Source organism: Ambystoma mexicanum, chromosome 7p (assembly GCF_040938575.1).
Source record: "Ambystoma mexicanum isolate Mex_15411 chromosome 7p, UKY_AmexF1_1, whole genome shotgun sequence".
NCBI lineage: Eukaryota > Metazoa > Chordata > Amphibia > Caudata > Ambystomatidae > Ambystoma > Ambystoma mexicanum.
This window is the reverse complement of record NC_090939.1, coordinates 902,787,220-902,805,301: the sequence shown is the minus strand read 5'-3', so window position 1 is coordinate 902,805,301 and position 18,082 is coordinate 902,787,220. Positions and strand designations below refer to the sequence as shown.

General features: G+C 46.8%; 1 protein-coding gene across 2 annotated transcripts in view; it reads left to right on the top strand.

Moving 5' to 3' along the window:
* Positions 1–18,082, top strand: part of ABHD10 (abhydrolase domain containing 10, depalmitoylase) — a 324,283-nt gene that overhangs the window by 84,258 nt on the left and 221,943 nt on the right. The window contains exon 2 of one of the 2 annotated variants that reach the window (XM_069637183.1): positions 12,184–12,247. The exons of the other annotated variant lie outside the window; for it this stretch is intronic. Coding sequence (XP_069493284.1) covers positions 12,184–12,247 — 64 coding nt within the window. The remainder of the gene's footprint in view (positions 1–12,183; positions 12,248–18,082) is intronic. 2 annotated transcript variants of the gene reach the window in all.

Below are 18,082 nucleotides of genomic sequence, written 5' to 3'. Positions count from 1 at the left end.
ATTCTCAGGCCCTTTGGCTTATATTACACCCCCAGCCCCCACTGGCACTGTGGTTTTCCCTGCTATCTGCCTCTGATTAGCCTTGCCAGCCCTCGCTCGTTTCCCGCTTCCTGGTCTCCCACCTCCCGCCTCCCATCCCGCCCACCGACCCTGATTGGGCCTGGCGAGAGGGTCCAACCTTCATTGCTAGTCCTCCCAGGGCAGCCCTCTGCCCGGCAGCCCACCGGCTAAGGACCTGAGGCAAAGGACGGCTCCTACAGTGACGGCGCCAGGTCGTATCTGCAGGTATCCGCAGGAGAAGCAAGAAGCCAACAACAATTAAGTGTGGCAAGGGCGGAGCCAGAAGCAATAGCCTCTCTGCGAAAAGCTGCATTTAGAAGTTGTACCCAATAGCATATGTGTGCATTTAGAAGTTGTACCCAATAGCCCCTCTGAAAAAAGATTGCATTTAGAAGTTGTGCCCAATAGCCTCTCTGAGAAAGTCGCATTTAGAAGTTGTGCCCAATAGCCCCTCTGAAAAAAGATTGCATTTAGAAGTTGTGCCCAATAGCCTCTCTGAGGAAAGTTGCATTTAGAAGTTGTGCCCAATAGCATATGTGTGTATTTAGAAGTTGTGCCCAATAGCTTCTCTGAGAAAAGGTTGCATTTAGAAGTGTACCCAATAGCATATTCGTGTATTTTCTCTTTGAGAAAAGTTGCATTTAGAAGTTGTGCCCAATACCCTCTCTGAGAAAGTTGCATCTAGAAGTTGTACCCAATAGCATATGTGTGTATCTAGAAGTTGTGACCGATAGCCTCTCTGAGAAAAAGTTGCATTTAGAAGTTGTGCCCAATAGCCTCTCAGAGAAATCTGCATTTAGAAGCGTACCCAATATCCTCTTTGAGAAAGCTGCATTTAGAAATGTGCCCGATAGCCTCCCTGTAAAAAGTTGCATTTAGAAGTGTATGCCAATTGCACTTAGAAGGGTACCCAATTGCACCTAGAAGCTGCGCCCAATAGCCTCCCTAGGAAAGTTGGATTTGGAAAGTGTTCCGAATTACACTTAGAAGTGTACCATGTGCATCTAGAAATTGCATAACCTCCCTGAGAAAGTTACACTTAGAAGTATACCCAATTGCATTTAGAAGTATACCCAGTTGCAGTTAGAATTATAAACAATTGCTTAGAAGCACCAATCAATCTTTGACTAGTTGATCCTGGAAGTGTACCTAAAAGCGTGAGTCTCCGATCCTAGAACTACAATCAGAAAACCCTCCTAAATCAACCCAAAGCTCACACCAATCCTGAGCGCACCAACTCCGCCAGTGACTGTCAGAAACAACTCTCGTGGACCTCCTCCACTCTCCGATCTGCCTTCCTTCCCACCCCCCCCCTCCGCAATCCCTGCCATCACCCTCTCAACACCAAGCCAGGGGGGCACAATGGTGTGCCACTCGCCCCAAGACCTCTCCCCTGAACCACACCGCCAACCCGCCTGCACCGCTCATACCCGCTCCCCTCACTACCACACCCGCAATCCCTGCCATCTTCCACCCCCGACTGCACCCTTTCCCCTCCCTAAAAACTATGCGCCTAGCCCTAGCGAGAACCAAAGCTGCCTCCCTCTCTCCCTCTGACCCCCCTACCCTCTCTCTCACACCAGTCGCTGCAAAGAAACTAAAGAGGAAACGCTCCTGGTCCCCTGCAACCTCTCTGCTCGCCTCGCCTCCCTTGTCTCGACCCACCACCTCTCTCCCACAATCGCCCCCCTCTCCCTTAACCTCTCCCTTCCTGAAACCCCTCTCCCTCGATTTCTCCTCAACTGCAACGGAAACTCCCACTCGCCATCCTCAAATCCCCTACCCCAAACCCGATCATCCTATCACACACAGCCACCTAACCCCGCCCGAAACCTGCAAAACTTTTGGCTCGCCCACTTTTCCCTAACATCACCAACCTTACCCCTCCACCCTCTCCGCCTCCGCCCAATTCCGCTCCAGCACCGATACCAACCTTCCCTGCCAATTTGAACTGTATCCTATTTAACGCCCGTTCTGTAGCAAAAAACGGACATTGCATCTTTGACCTCCTCGCCTCTGTCAAACCAGACCTAGTTTTCATCACTGAAACCTGGTTCTCCAATGACTTCACCCCAATTGCAAGTGAAGCCTTTCCGCCCGACTACTGCCTCATCCCACTGAACCGTCCATCCAGAGGAGGGGGGGTAGCATTCATCTTCAAATTTCTCTTCCGCGCCTCAATCATGGACAACCAACCCTCCATTCCATCCTGCGAATCCCTCCTCGTTAAACTATCCCTCTCACACACCTTCCTAATAATCTACAGGCCCCCTGGCCACGATAGACATTTCGCAAACAACCTTTGCGACTCCATTGCCACCCTCCAAATAAACCATCCCAACCTCACCCTTCTCGGAGACTTCAACATATGGCTCGACATCCCCACCAACCCTATGACACTCGCCCTGGTGGACGCTCTAGATGCAATTAATCTCCAACCCCACTTAAACGGCCCAACGCATTTTAAAGGACACTCTCGATGCCATCTTTAGCTCCAACACCCTGATTCAGTTAAAGCCCCCCCACCCCTATCATCTGGTCCGATCACTTCATTCTCTCGTTCGCCATCCCCTCACCCGGCCCCCTTCCCGTACTCGCATCTGAACCTCCGCAAATGCTGGAAAAAACTAATAATCGCCCGGGACCTAGCCGAGGCACTCCTCCAGTCCCCACCACCTACCTGCCGCCCCAACAACCAACTAACACCTGAGGCCTTTGACACATGGCTCAACGCATCTTTGGTGCGACTCACCCCCCTGTGCAAACCATCAACCCGCCGTGGCCCTTTCCCCAGATGGTTCACTCCTGAGGTGAAGACCACTAAACGACACTACAAATACCTAGAACGCAATTGGCAGAAAGAGAGAACCCATGAGAGCAGGACCACCTTGGCCCGACACTTGTACCTGTACAAGGCCAAAATCCGGAAAGCCAAAAAAGCCCACTACAACACCCGAATCCTGAACTGCAAAAACCCAAGCAAAGAACTCCACAAAATCATCGCCGAATTCACCAATCCAGCTTGTAATACAACCGTCCCGATCCCGTCACAAACACTGTGTGACTCACTCTCCCTCCACTTTTACACCACAGCTATTGAAAGGACAAAAACTCTAAACACCAAGCTGACTCTCTTACAACCAACCGACAATCCTCCACCCGTACCGGCCAGCCCGTCAGCTACAACCTCTACCCGACCAACATTCAAATCCTTTAGTCCAATATCACCAGAACAATTTCTCAAACTTCTATCTGCCCGCAAACCATCTGGATCCCCCCTGGACCCCTGCCCAGCCACAAAACCTAAAGACATTTTTGCTTCCACCTGCGCAGGAGAACACGCAAGATCTATCATAAATGCCTCCCTTTCCTCTGGTATTTTTCCCGAAGCATTCAAAATGGTACACGTCAAACCTCTAATTAAAAAACCTTTGCTCGAGCCCAAAAACTACCGACCAATCTCAAACACCAGATTCCTTGCCAAACTCATTGACCGAACCGCCTACTCTCAACTAAATGCCTTTGTCGAAGCCAACAATCTCCTTGACCCCGCCCAATCAGGTTTCAGAACACGTCACGGAACTGAAACCACCCTAACCTCGATCTGGGACGACCTTAAAATGACAGCTGACTCCGGGATGTGCCGCTCTAATCCTTCTCGACCTATCCAGTGCCTTCGACACGATCAATCACTCAATCCTCCTAGACCGCCTCCACTCCCTAGGAATTCGTGGAACCGCTCTTAAATGGATAGCTTCATTCCTCAAAAACAGGCACCAAATAACGACACTCTCCAGCTTTACCTCCCAAGCTCGACCAGTCGACACGGGAGTCCCTCAAGGAGCATGTCTATCCACCCTCCTGTTCAATCTCTACCTGATCACCCTTCCACCAATAATTCGTTCTCACAACATCCTTTGTTACAACTATGCCGACGACACTCAACTAATTCTAAAATTCCTGAACTCGAAACCCAATTCCCGACCCGACCTGTCATCCTGCCTCCTTAACATAGAACGCTGGATGACCCAAAGCCACCTCTTGTTAAACCCCTCCAAAACTGAAATCATGGTTTGCGGCAACACCGATCTTCTTCCGCACCCACGACCCTGGCCACCCACCATGGGCAATTCAACTACACCCTCCAACACAGTGAAAAATCTTGGGTGCACCCTGGACTCCGACCTAACACTCTCGCGCCAAGTCAACAATGTCTCAAAGTCCTGCCACTACCACCTTAAAACCCTTAAACGCATCTTTCCATACCTCTCATTTCCCAACAGAGTCTCCGCTGTCCAATCAATCGTTATTTCCAGACTGGACTACGGGAACCCCCTATACCTCGGAATCCACGCCTACCAACTGAATAAACTCCAAAGAGCACAAAACGCGGCGGCCAAAATGCTACTTGCGCTCGGTCCAAGAGACCACTTATCGCCAGCTCTTAAAACACTACACTGGCTTCCAGTAGCCAGTAGGGTGTCTTTCAAAACCTTATGCCTCTCCCATCGAGCACTGCATAAAACTGGACCTCAATATCTTCAAGACAAACTAATACCTTTTCATCCCACTCGCATCCTAAGATCAAGCTCAGCCGGCCTCCTGGTAATTCCCAAGACAAACTCAGTCAGGCTAGGCGGATCATCAATCTCAGCCCTGGCTCCAACCCTGTGAAACACACTCCCACCCCACATCCGCCTAACTGAGGGCTTACCTGTCTCTTCCCCTAATACCAAACTAGCATCATCACAATAATATATACCCAACAAACTACCTGAAGCAAGAGAAGGACCGCCAAATAAACTCGAATGTAAACTAGAAAGACAAACAGACCTAAACGAGTAACTCGGATCAAAACAGTGAAACGGATAACAGGAATGAATCATTGAGAACCATAGGGATGTGAACCGATGAAAGGGACATAATGAATGAGGAGGGAACAAAGTGAATGACATAAATGAAACAGTTAGAATGGATGAAACGTATAGAACAGACAAATACACTAAGTGGAAGCGTGCATGAGTGGAAGAACAGACGACTAGAAAGATCAAATGAGTACGGTGACCGAATGAAGTAGTTGAACATAATAATAATGCCAATGAGTATGAAGCGAACAAAACGCAAGAGCGCATAGAACTCAGCTGGATAGTGCAAGAGGGCGAGGGCGTAGAACTATATTAAACGGATAAACGTTTAGACATGGAGAAAAAAAAAAATCAAGCGCTGAAGATTGGATGACCACAGAGAGCGGATATGCATGGAGAGCTGGCGAGCGGGTGAGCGTGGTAAGCGTGAACTACGTCTGATTGTGGAAAGCGCAGAAGGAAGTGTGGAGAGCGACTGAATATGAACACTGCAGAAACGTATGAAGTAGTTGAGCAGTGGAGAGCGACGGAGTGTGTGGAGCGACAGAGTGGTCGTGTGTGGAGCGACGGAGTGGTCGTGTGTGGAGCGACGGAGTGGTCGTGTGTGGAGCGACGGAGTGGTCGTGTGTGGAGCGACGGAGTGGTCGTGTGTGGAGCGACGGAGTGGTCGTGTGTGGAGCGACGGAGTGGTCGTGTGTGGAGCGACGGAGTGGTCGTGTGTGGAGCGACGAGTGGTCGTGTGTGGAGCGACGGAGTCGTCTGGACGAGTGTCTGGAACGGACGAAGGTCTAGAGCAGAGGAGTATTTGGAGCGGACGAGTGTGTGTAACAAACGAGTGGAGCGGATGAATGTACAGAACTGATGAGTATGTAGAGCCGATGAACGCATGGAGCAGATGGGTTTGTAGAGCAAACAAAATGCAAAGAACAAACCTACCCGCACGGAACTGCGTGACATACATATTATGCTTTCGAATGAAAAGAACATTCGAAAAACATACATCATACCACACCCCACGCTTACTCTCTCCCTTACACCACCACTCAACTAGAACACAGATACTATGCCACCATCCGGTATAACTGTTCTCATATCTACATTCTCCTGCTCACTCCACATCACTCTATGTAAACATTGCTGGTTTTACACCCCCGAGCCAGGCGTTCTCCTCAGGCCTTACGCAGCCACACTCATTCTGGATAAAGCCGGCCAGAGCGAACACATACTTCTGATCTCTCAACCACCACACCTACCGCTAAGAAGCAGCTACCACTTGAACTCTGCACCAGCTGCACACATACCTGGTGCACACACGCACCTTTTAGACTCTCTCTACTCTCTATACTGACCCGAACTTTGGTTCCCAAGGGCGTTCAACCTACCAGCGCCTTCAGACCATACCAATGGTATATAAGGCACTATATAAATGCAAAATAACATAACATATACAAAATGCATATCATACAATCAGCAAAGTCATGTTCAACACCCCTCTTTATTAAGTTCCTTTGAACTCGGGATGGCGATGGACATATCCAACGAGTATGACGATTATGCTTTCGATGTCTATTCTAGTAACAATGTGCAATTAAAGTGCGGAGGCATCTTTTCGAACACGGTGGTTCTGCTCTTGGAAGCAAGCTGCACCCGGGGGAAGAGCCACATTCCAAGCTTTGCTATCTGAGGTACTATTCGTGTCCTGGGAGCCGACAAGTTCTAAAGGGTTTTGCGAAGGAGGGCCGTAAGAAAAGCATAATTCAAGCATTTAACTGTATTATTCTACCATCGTACGAGACTGGCTGGCAGCTGTGAAGTGATTAAATGCCCTGCAGCTTCCTCCCAAGGCTACAGAGAGGGAGCGTGGGCATTCCTCTCTGGGCTACTCATGAGGAGTTTTAGCAAACTCTTCAGTCCCGCGACCTTGCCCTTTCCCTTTCATATTCAGACAATGTTAAGAGTTAAGCAGAGTAAGCAGAATCCGCAAGAATTGTAAGCTGCAATGCAGTTTTTAGACAGAAAGCAATGAGCAATGGTCAACAAGCAAAATGGCTATTCTTGCTACATTTAAAATGGCCGCTCCTTGGTTAAGCATAGCAGTTTATATTTCTATAATTCGGTGCATAAGACGGTTGGCTCACGGCCATCAAGTTACGTCTATTATTCAAATGAAGGGTATTCATTTTTCCAGATTGACAAACCCTCCTTTTGGCCGTGTGCCAAACATCTTATTTATTCATTGTATCCTCCTCTACTGAGGATAAGTCTGGGGTATCTACATCTGAATCATCTCCATCATTGATGTCTATTGCCATGAATTGTTTTACTATTTTTGTTTCCTCAGTGTCTGTTATTCCGGCCATGCGTTTGTTTTCCTCTCGACACCATGTGCATACATCCTTTAGTACATCCATCAGTTATTTCAGTGCACACTATTGGTAAGCATTGTATGCAACAGCAGCATGTCATGAATATCCCGAGTACCATCATTAGTATCGAAATTAACTTCCATCCCCAAGACCGCAATAATCCCCAAAACCAGGATCCTATCCCCCAACCCCCTTCTTCAGTAGAGAGTGTGGAATTTGACATGTAATTTCCGGATTGCTTTAAATATCGTAGGGGAGTAGTCATCTATATACACACAGCACACAGTTTTTACGAGCTTGCAAACCCCCCCACGATCAACTAATATCATATCGAGAGCCATCCTGTTTTGAAGTGCCATTAGTCTTATTCCTTTTTCTTCTGTCATATTCAATAAAATATCCGTTGTGGAATCTATTGTTTTTTGTAATATTCCAGACAGTTTTCTTATATTGTAAGAATTTTCTATTTGGGACAAGAACGGGATAAATGATTTGGCTATATCCATTGCTATCATTCCATCCTCACTACTCCTTTGAGTTCTACCTTTCGTTCGTTTGGCTACTTCTGCTGTCTCCAAGAGGAACACTCCTGGAAACAGTAGACCTAGGTAGCATGTACCTCCCCAGTTTCTAGGTAACCATGGATATGCTTTTTCTCCACATATAAAATAAACAGGGTCTCCCACGTACACGGGTTCTATTTCATGTTTTAAAACCACTGTGTTCAGGCAGTTGCTAAACGTTCCTACTTTATAGGAACCCTTTTTCTGTAGACATAGGGGAGCAGTTTTGGGGCTGTGATCCACTGTATAGGCAGGGGGGCACAGCATCTTTGTTCCATCCATCCCTCATCCGAAATGTCATTACTGATCTTTCTGCTGGCGGGCTTTGTCTATTCTGCCTATGTAATCTATCTAGTCTTGTTATTTTTCGTGTATTCTTTCTCATGGGTTCTAGTGCAAACACGCAAGCTTTTTGGAATATGGAACAACCCACAAGTCTCATGATCACTTCCTCAAATTCATTCATATTGGTCTCATCGAGCTGACCCGTATTACTCTTGTTCTATTTCCCAAAGAACATTGCACTTAATGTTACTTCACATGAATAAATCAATGGCAATGGTTGTACATACCAGCCTATCCCTTTCCCTCCGTGCTGCGGTAAATGGGCGCAAACCCAGCAATCTTTTTTCTTTAAAACTGCATGGGTCATGTTCATGATGAGCAACAATGTATTGTTGCCGTATCCTTCTCTGTCTCTCTTCCATTGGGGGCAAAGTACCAGTGATTACATGAACCAGGCTTTCAGTAGCTCCTTTTGGCAAAAGTGTTTCTAATGGGTGTACGTACTCCAGGAACCATAGTGTAATGGCTGTTATTGTCGGTACTATCATACTTAAAAAACATAGGACCAATGTCCAAATCAGTACTTTATTCCTTTTACCATGTTTTTTTCCTAAATTTACAGTCTCTAAATCTATTATCTTTTCAGCAGGGGTGCAGGAGGAAGCTGAAACCGGTCTTGACTTGTTCTTCATCGTCCTTCTTCTTGCTGGCAAAGTTCGTCGTGAATGTCTCTCGTTCTTGATGCTAGAAAAGTTCAACGGAAAATGTCACAGTTCAATTCTGCCAGCCTTTTCACAGCCTGGATCATTTATCCACTCCAAGCAATATTAGTTGTTTTTTTTTTTTCCACTGCTCAGACGATTTCTGAACAGTTCTTTATTGATAGAGTACTATGTGCGTCCAGCTTGTCCTGCTCTGGCTCCTGACACATGTACTTTTATAAGCGCACCGAGGAGCCGTGAGTCTTGAATTGTCCGACTTGCACAATTCTCACACTTCTCTCCTCTACGCCCCTGGTTCCTACTCCGTCCGTGAGTAGAACCAAAGGCAAAAAGAAAAGCACCAAAGATCTGTGGATCACTTTGCCTGTCGAGGCCGCAAATTATACCGATTCACTCCTGGTATTGTATGATCCGTGAATAGTGCCGTTGCATTTCCAGTACCAGGCTCAGTGTCAGCCTGTGGCACAATAATGGGCAGCGATGAGCGTTGTGGCAATGATGTAGTTTCTTGCTTTGGCTTTGGTGCATTTGCGGGAACTGGTGGGCGCCAAAGGGGTACACACGTTGTTTCTGCTTGTGTTTGCAATGCAGGGTTTCTGTTTCTGTAGGAAGGAGGGTTTGTGTCGCTCGGCAGTGATGTTTCCGCTGAGCAACGTTGGGGCACTTTTCGCCCTTTCCCCTTACTGGCAGCCTCCTCAGGTTCTGTTTCGAGTTTCACTTCTCATTTTCTCTTTGTTTCAACTTTCACTTCTCGCTCAGGCTGATGCTGTGGCACTGGACTGGCAACAGTTTCTTTCGTTTCCGAGACCGCTTCCTTTTTCTAGTCGTTGGAAGTTGTCAGCAGTCCTGGGAATCTTTTGGCATGTGTCGCATGGATCCATGCCTTTCGTCCGTCCACTCGGATGGCCGTCTGTGTTGCCAAAAGTACTTGATAGGGGCCGCGCCACCTGGGTGCTAATGCTGTCTTCCGTTCAAAGTTTTTGATTAACACCCAGCTTCCAGGCTCCAGTGAGTGCCCCGTTCCGGTATATCGCATTGGCAACGCCTCCTGCACCTGCTGATGAATCAAACGCAACTTTTGTATTAAAAGTCCACAATAAGTGCTTAACATAGGGTGCTCGACCTCACATAATCTTTTGGGCTGCGGTGCGCACCATACATTTGCTGGGCTCCCCATTATAATCTCATAGGTGGAGAGCCCAGTCTTAGCCTGCACAGACGTGCGCATACACAACAGTGCTAGGGGTAATGCATCCACCCAACTCAACTTGCTCCCAGCGCAAATTTTTGCTATCTTTGACTTCAAGATTCCGTTGTGTCTCTCCACAAGCCCGGCAGAACTGGGATTCCTGGAGCTGTGGAATCGCTTCTCTGTTTGCAGACCTGCACAGATCTGTAGCACTACTGCGCCCACAAAGTGGGGGCCGTTGTCTGACCACAGGACACGGGGCAACCCAAACCAGGAGAAATACTCCTTTAGCATTACTTTTGCTGTGGACATGGCAGTACAGTCTTTTAAAGGATATGCCTCCACCCACTTGCTGAATGAACAGATTACCACTAACACATACTTGTAGTTCTGGCACCTTTCCATTTCTATGAAATCAAAATGGACCACCTCAAACGGCATAGAGGGTGGGCCGAAACTACCTGCTGGAGTCACGGTTCCCTTCCCTACATTGTGTTGCAGGCACGTAATACAATTCTGCACTAGCCTTTCTGCATTCTTTTTTATGTGCTCATTCTTCCATACTGTGGATAAATGCTGTACCATCTTCTTCGCGCAAATGTGGGTAGGGCTATGCGCCATTATAACCATCGCAGTTACGTAACAATTTGGCAACATCCAGTTCTTTGTTTCCTTGTCCACCCAACATCCTTCCAAATCTAACTCAGCAGAGCCCTCAGCCCACCCCTGAATCTCTTCGGTTGTGGCATCAGCCTGCATTTCTTTGACACTGGCAACTCCATTCTCTATCATACAAGGTACTTCCTCAGTCTGTACTGTCATCATTTTATTCCCCATATCTATGGCTGTTTGCTTCGCAATCCTGTCTGCAAACGCGTTTCCCTCTCCCACTCTACATGTTACTTTCTTATGCGCCTCGCACTTCACTATAGCTAGGCGCTTTGGAAACGTGAGCGCAGACAACAATTGCACAATCAAAGGGCCATGCTGAATCCTGGCTCCATGTGATGTCAAGAAACCCCTCTCAGCCCAAAGTCGGCCAAAGTTGTGAACCACGCCAAAGGCGTACTGGCTGTCAGTATAAATATTCACGTTCAAATTCTCAGAGTTCACAGGCTCGGGTCAGTGCTATTATTTCTGCGGCTTGCGCCGAATTGTAGGGGATTCTTCTGCTTTCTACAACTCTCTTTAGGGTAGTAATTGCATATGCGGCTGTTGATGTGCCATCAGGTAATTTAAAACAAGAGCCATCACAAAATAACTCCCCATCTGGCTCTTTTTGTGGGATATCGCTCAAATCAATCCTTCCCTTTGTTTCTTCTTCAGTGATCATTAAACAATCATGGTCTGGTGATTCGTTGTCACCAATTTCTGGTATGGGCAGTGGCATTAATTCTTCAGGATTCAATGCGCTACACCTCATAATTTGGATGTGGGGTGCAAACAAGATGAGCTCATATGTCAGTCTAGCTGAGGTGTTGCGTCTATGTCCTATTTAATAGAACCTGTAAAGCATGTGGCACCATCAGAATTAAAGTGTGCCCCAATACCATTCCTTCCGTTTGTTTCACTGACGCAGCAGCCGCTGCGACGGATCGCAAACATTGTGGTAGTACGCGCGCGCTACAGGGTCCAACGCGCAAGAAAAATAGCTGCATGGCCTATTTCTTCCACCTTGTTCCTGTGTCAAAACCGCCAATGCACATCCTTCACTCTCACTCACAAATAGTCTGAAGATCTTTTTATAGTTTGGAGTGCCTAAAACTGGCGCAGCACACAATGCAGTTTTCAATTGTTCAAGGGCTTTCTGACATTCCTCATCCCACTGTAAAGGCATCTCTGCATCTTTTTTTGTCAATTTTATCACCGGCTTCACAATCAACGCAAAATGACTGATCCAATGCTGACAATAAGAGGCCATGCCTACTACAGCTCTCACTCCTTTTTGATTTTTTTGGAATAGGCATACTAGAAATACTTTCTATGCGTTCTGGTGTTAATCTTCTCTCTTCTTTCGAAAGTAGGTATCCCAAATAAGACACCTCCTTCTGATTATACTGGAATTTCTTCAAACTCGCCTTGTGACCATGGGTCGCTAATTGTGTCAATAGTAATATAGTACTTTCTTTGCAGATCTCTTTCGTGTCAGCAGCTAATAACAAGTCATCTATGTACTGCAAGAGTATGCAACCTTCAGGTAATTCTAGCATGTCTAGCTGCTCTTTTAGCGCTCTACTGTAAATGCTTGGGCTTTCTGTGTATCCTTGTGGCATGAATGTGAATGATCGACCTCCTAGAGTGAACGCAAACAGATATCTACTGCTTTTATCCACTGGGATGCTAAAGAATGCGTTCTTCAAATCGACTACACTAAAGTATTCTGCAGTGGCCGGTATTTTTGTGACATCTGGGACCAAAGGGAATTGTGGGTCTACCACTTTGTTTAATGCGCGCAGATCAATTGTGAAACGATAGGGTACCTCATTACCTCCTTTCTTGTAAACTGGAAGAATCGGGCTGTTGCACGTGCTACCTGCAATTTCCTCAACCACCCCCAATCTCACCAGGTCAGTAACAATGCTTTTCAATCCCTTCTCACCTTCAACAGAAATTTTATACTGGGGAATTCGTGGTAGTGTTACACGCTCTTTCAAAGTTATTTTTGCTGGCTCTATTTTCAAGCATCCTACATCGTTATCATGCATTGCCCACAGACAGGTTGGTACTCTACTTTGCTCTTCTGGCAATTCTTTTGATATAAATTCTGTCACCGGTGCATCGTGAGGAACACACCGTCAGCCGTACAATGTATGACTGCCCCCAATTTTCTCAACAAATTTAATCCTAGCAAGTTCTCTCCACAATTTTCTGTCAAAAGGAATGGACACTGTTCGTGAATGGTCCTATTGTAATTGGGACAGCTTCGGACATGGGGTTAATTACTGGTGTATCTGCGAACCCTACAGAAACATTCTTCTGCCCCGACAGTGGTATCTCCGGAACCAAGTGATGGTCTATCGAGCACTTCTGTGCCCCTGTATCTACAAGGAAACAGTGCTCTTTATTCCCGACTCTCATTTCTACGTAGGGTCCTCTCTGATTCACGGGAATAGACACTGGTTCTGACCCCTGTCATGGGCTGCCCTATCGCGAAAATAACACATCATCCGATGTGTAGTCACCGCTACTGCTATAATACGTGTTTGGTTGTGTATCAAAAATATTCCCATTTCCCCCTCGATGTCCTCCACTCTGATCATTTCTCTGTTGGCCCTGTCCGCCCTGATTTTGGTTCGAAACACTTTGGTTCAATGTCTGGTTCTGTTTTGCTTGGTTTTGGACATATGATTGGGTTTCAGTACCTGCATTGATATATCCCTGCTGCTGCTGCATATTACTTCTGCTTGGGCCGTTTGACCCCTGATGTCCTCTGAGGCCTTCTCTGACCAAACCCACCTCTATTCCGTAGGTGCGGGCATTGCGCTCGCCAGTGTCCTTCCTCCTTACAGTACGCACATTGATTTAATCCCAATGACACCCCATGCATATTATTCAAATTTCCCCGGCCTTATGCGTTTCCTCTACCTCTATTGTATCCAATGACCTGCTGCAGTAACACCCTTGTTTTTAAATTTACTCTATCCTTCACCTCTTTCTTTCGCCACATTTACCCTGTTCTCGTAATACTGGGCTATGCGTAATATCTCACTCACCGGTTTTGCTGCCCAGTAACTTTCCGACGTCATTAACATATCTTGAATTGGCGATATTAGTCCCCTCACATATTTATCAACAAATAGCCTTTTCCCCGACTCTGTGCTCACATCCTGCCCACTGAAGTCTGTGAATACTCCTTCAAATCTATTGAAATAATCCGTTACTGGCTCATCCTTGCCCTGTACACAGGTAGTTAATTTGTCCTACTGAATCCTTTTTTCTGGAATTATTTCCCTCAATCTCCGCATTATCCGTTCTGGTAGATCTGCCATGCGGGTTCCCGGATTTTCCCCTACTTTACTCTTTTTAGCCTCCAGTAGTAACTCCGCCCATGTGGCGCCAAAAACCCCTGCGTCATCTACCGTCCTCATCTGTTTCCATATATCTGCTGGCAAAATGGCTGGGAAAATCAAATCTATATCGCTCATAGTAAGCACTGCTGATCTCAGGGTTGACTCTACTTCCTTGTAGAAACCTGCTGGATTCTTTCTTATATCAGGAATCGTCTGTTTTGTAGTATTCGCCTCTTGCCTGGAAAAGGGGACATGCACATACTGGGCGGTGAAATGGGATGGTGTTACCTGCGCTCCTACCGTACCCGTCGCAGGGATCTCTACTTTTGGTACAAACGTGGGCAGAACCTCTCTCATTGGAAATGCCCACTCGCAATCCCTCCCCCTTCTCTTAGGTTCAATAGTATTCCTAAATCCAGTGATAAGCCTGTTTCTCCTGTACTTCGCTCGAATGCTCTCCTGTATACTTCTAGTATCTCAGGTGGGCTGGCCTTATTTTTTTATATCCTTCTCCATCAAATGTTCAGCCATCGATTGCAATGCCTTTCTTTTCATTGGTATGGAATATTCATCAAATATATCATGTATAAACATTGTTGGAATACTAGGATTTGATACCCATTTTACCGCTTCTCGTATACATATTTCAATTTCTCACCCTTCTGTACAGATGATGTTGAATGTCTCCGCTCTATGTATGATTCTACCGTCCCTCTCCCTTCTCTTCTAATATCCCAACCCCTGTACCCAGGTGCAGCAAACATTTCGGCATACTCATTATCCAACTCATTTTTAAGATCAAAAAGTCTATCCACATGTTCCTTCACTTCATCTTTTATTCGACAACATGCTAGTTGGTTCAAATATAACAATCGTTGTGTAATTTGTCAAGCAACTTTTTCTATTCTCCCACCAAAAATGTTTCCATGCATTCCAACACTACCTGTCTCTCGTCTCTTCTTCGGTACCCATACGAGGCCAATGCTGCCGTCTCATCATTTCCTTCTATATACATTTCTGCCTCTTGTCGTAATTCAATCTTTCTCTCTTTGCTGATCGCGCTTCGGGTTACTCATCCAAACCCTGTTCCCTCAGCCCCGCCTCTCGCCTCCCCAGTCTCAATTTCGACTTCCGGAGGGGCGGATGGGGCTGAATCTGTCCCTAGAGCGGGAGGTGCGGATGGGACAAGTGGCACAGGTGGCATCTGTGAAGGGCTTTGCTGGGTGCTGGGAAATTGTGTGTCCGTGGTCTGCGCTTGTGGGAGGGCTCGCGCTGTGGGCAGGGCTTGGGTTAGCGCTTGCGTGAGGGGAAGTGCTTGGGCTGCGGGAGGTGGTATGAGAGCTACTGGTTGGGCCTGCGCAGTCACTACTGGCGTGTTTGGTTTCGATTCTGGTTTTGGTCCTCGACCTGTGTTAGTTAACAAATGTTCCATTAATTTGTCTGTGTAGTTCCCGCTGCGGGTATATTCTGTCTATGTTCATCTGGTCCCGTCTCCCTTCCCGTCTTAGAGTCTCAGTCCACTCCTCCTCTTCTGCTATCTCAAGCTTCGTTTTGTGCCTACGCGCATGCTTCTCTCTACTCCTTAATCGGAGCATTGCTTCCCTCCTCCAATCTTTGACGGTCTCAAAAGCTGCGGGTCGCGCTTTTTCCCTTATCACCCTTTCTAGGTTATCTATCCTCCCAATCTCAAAACTACCATTAATCGGCCACTGATGGTCGGGTTGCTTTCTAGTTTGCTTATGCCAAATCTCACAAAATATTATCGCACACACCATATTTTGCATACAGATCATAAGCCGGCGTTCCCCCAGGCGGTGCACTTTGGCCATATTCCAAGGACTGTCTACCGCAGCTGAAAACCCCCGCTAAAGTGGACAGTACTCAGGCATGTTTCTTTAACCTTCCCCTTTGGTTAGCCACTTTTACCTGGATGTTTGAGTTTGCAAAAATCAACACTCTACCAAAAATCAGGTTTCTCTTTGAATCGGGGAATGACTCACCTGATAAAACAAGTCGCATGTTCTAACGCAACCTCTCCCCACGTCGTGTCTGCGCTTCTCTGGCTTCTGCCTCATTTCGGGACCCTCGCCTCCTTTGCCCTCTGGCCCGTTATGTCGATCAGGGATCAGATGTGTGCAGATCTGCGGAAGGAATCTCTTCTCTCTTCTACAGGGTGCCCCGTACACTTCTTGATCCCGGCTTGACCGTCCCGTTCTTCCGCCTTTACTCCGTTACAACGTATACGATGGGGGCAAGTGGGGGAGGGCCCCTATTCGGGCACTATCTTGAAAGGGGCCCCTTGGGGTCCCTCGTATGGAAACAAGGCAATAACCATACACGAAAAGATGCGCCAGACATGAGGTTCAAATTCCCAATGCTAGGGTTTATTGCAAGCAAAAGATAGTATCAATTGGCCAATTCTGATCTCACGCGACGCAAGTTTCCTAGACCTCGAGGGATGCAAGAGAGCGAATTACGTACATCAGTTACATATATACAAAATGCATATCATACAATCAGCAAAGTCATGTTCCTTTGAACTCGGGATGACGATGGACATATCCGACGAGTATGACGATTATAATGCTTTCGATGTCTATTCTAGTAACAATGTGCAATTAAAGTGCGGAGGCATCTTTTAGAACACAGTGGTTCTGTTCTTGGAAGCAAGCTGCACATGGGGGGGGGGGAAGAGCCACATTCCAAGCTTTGCTATCTATGAGGTACTATTCGTGTCCTGGGAGCCGACACGTTCTAAAGGGTTTTGCAAAGGGGGGGGCATAAGAAAAGCATAATTCAAGCATTTAACTGTATGATTCTAACACATTCTACCATCGTACGAGACTGGCTGGCAGCTGTGAAGTGATTAAATGCCCTGCAGCTTCCTCCCAAGGCTACAGAGAGGGAGCGTGGGCATTCCTCTCTGGGCTACTCATGAGGAGTTTCAGCAACATCTTCAGTCCCGCGACGTTGCCCTTTCATATTCAGACAACAATATTAACAGTTGAGCAGACTAAGCAGAATCCGCAAGAATTGTAAGCTGCAAAGCAGTTTTTAGATGGAAAGCAATGAGCAATGGTTAACGAGCAAAATGGCGATTCTTGCTACATTTAAAATGGACGCTCCTTGGTCAAGCATAGCAGTTTATATTTCTATAATTCGGTGCATAAGAGGGTTGGCTCACGGCCATCAAGTTACGTCTATTATTCAAATGAAGGGTATTCATTTTTCCAGATTGACACCACTGTCAAAACTTGACTCCTCTTCCCCTATCTCCTCCTCACCTGTTTCTTCTTGTATCTCCTCCAACGTTAATGCTTCTGTCTTCTTCCTGGTTCTTATGCTTTCCACTGGCCTCTTCTCCTTTTTCTGACGTAAGTAAGGACGCGCTCCCTCGGTGGCCACCTTGATCTGGATGTTTTACTGATCTTGGGGAAACCCGAGGAGCACGCCCTTCGTGCTGGGAAAAAGCCCAAAGGCAAAAAACCCTGAGAGATGTTAACCGTCCGTCTTCGGATGTGGTGAGTGTTTGGTAGTACCTTTCAATTGTCCTTTGGGAACGGTACAAAAGTCTCCAAAAGATTCCTCTGATAGATTAAGGAAGGGCTGAATAGAGGAAAACCGACTCCAGTTGTTCTCACAAAAAACGGAGAGGAACCGGACACCGGCAAAGAAAGAAAGATACAGGTAAGAATAAAAGATAGAAGATAGCGGGAAAGAAAAAGAAAAATGTAAAGCCTTCCGATACACAGGAAGGCAGTAAATATAGAGAGAAAGGCTGAGAGAGATAGCCGAGATAGACACTTCTATGGAAATAGCGGCAGACACAAAGGGTGGTTAGCGCTACGTGTACGAACGAACAGCGAAACAGAACCAACCGCTACCTTAACTTAACCTGTAGACACCCACGTGAGGGGATAAAGGTGAAATACATACAGAAAGGGGAGTAGGAGAGAGAAGGAGCTCTGAACTGCAAATCGCCTTTGGGAAAGAAACTGGCAGCGTACGTAGCAAAGTTGATA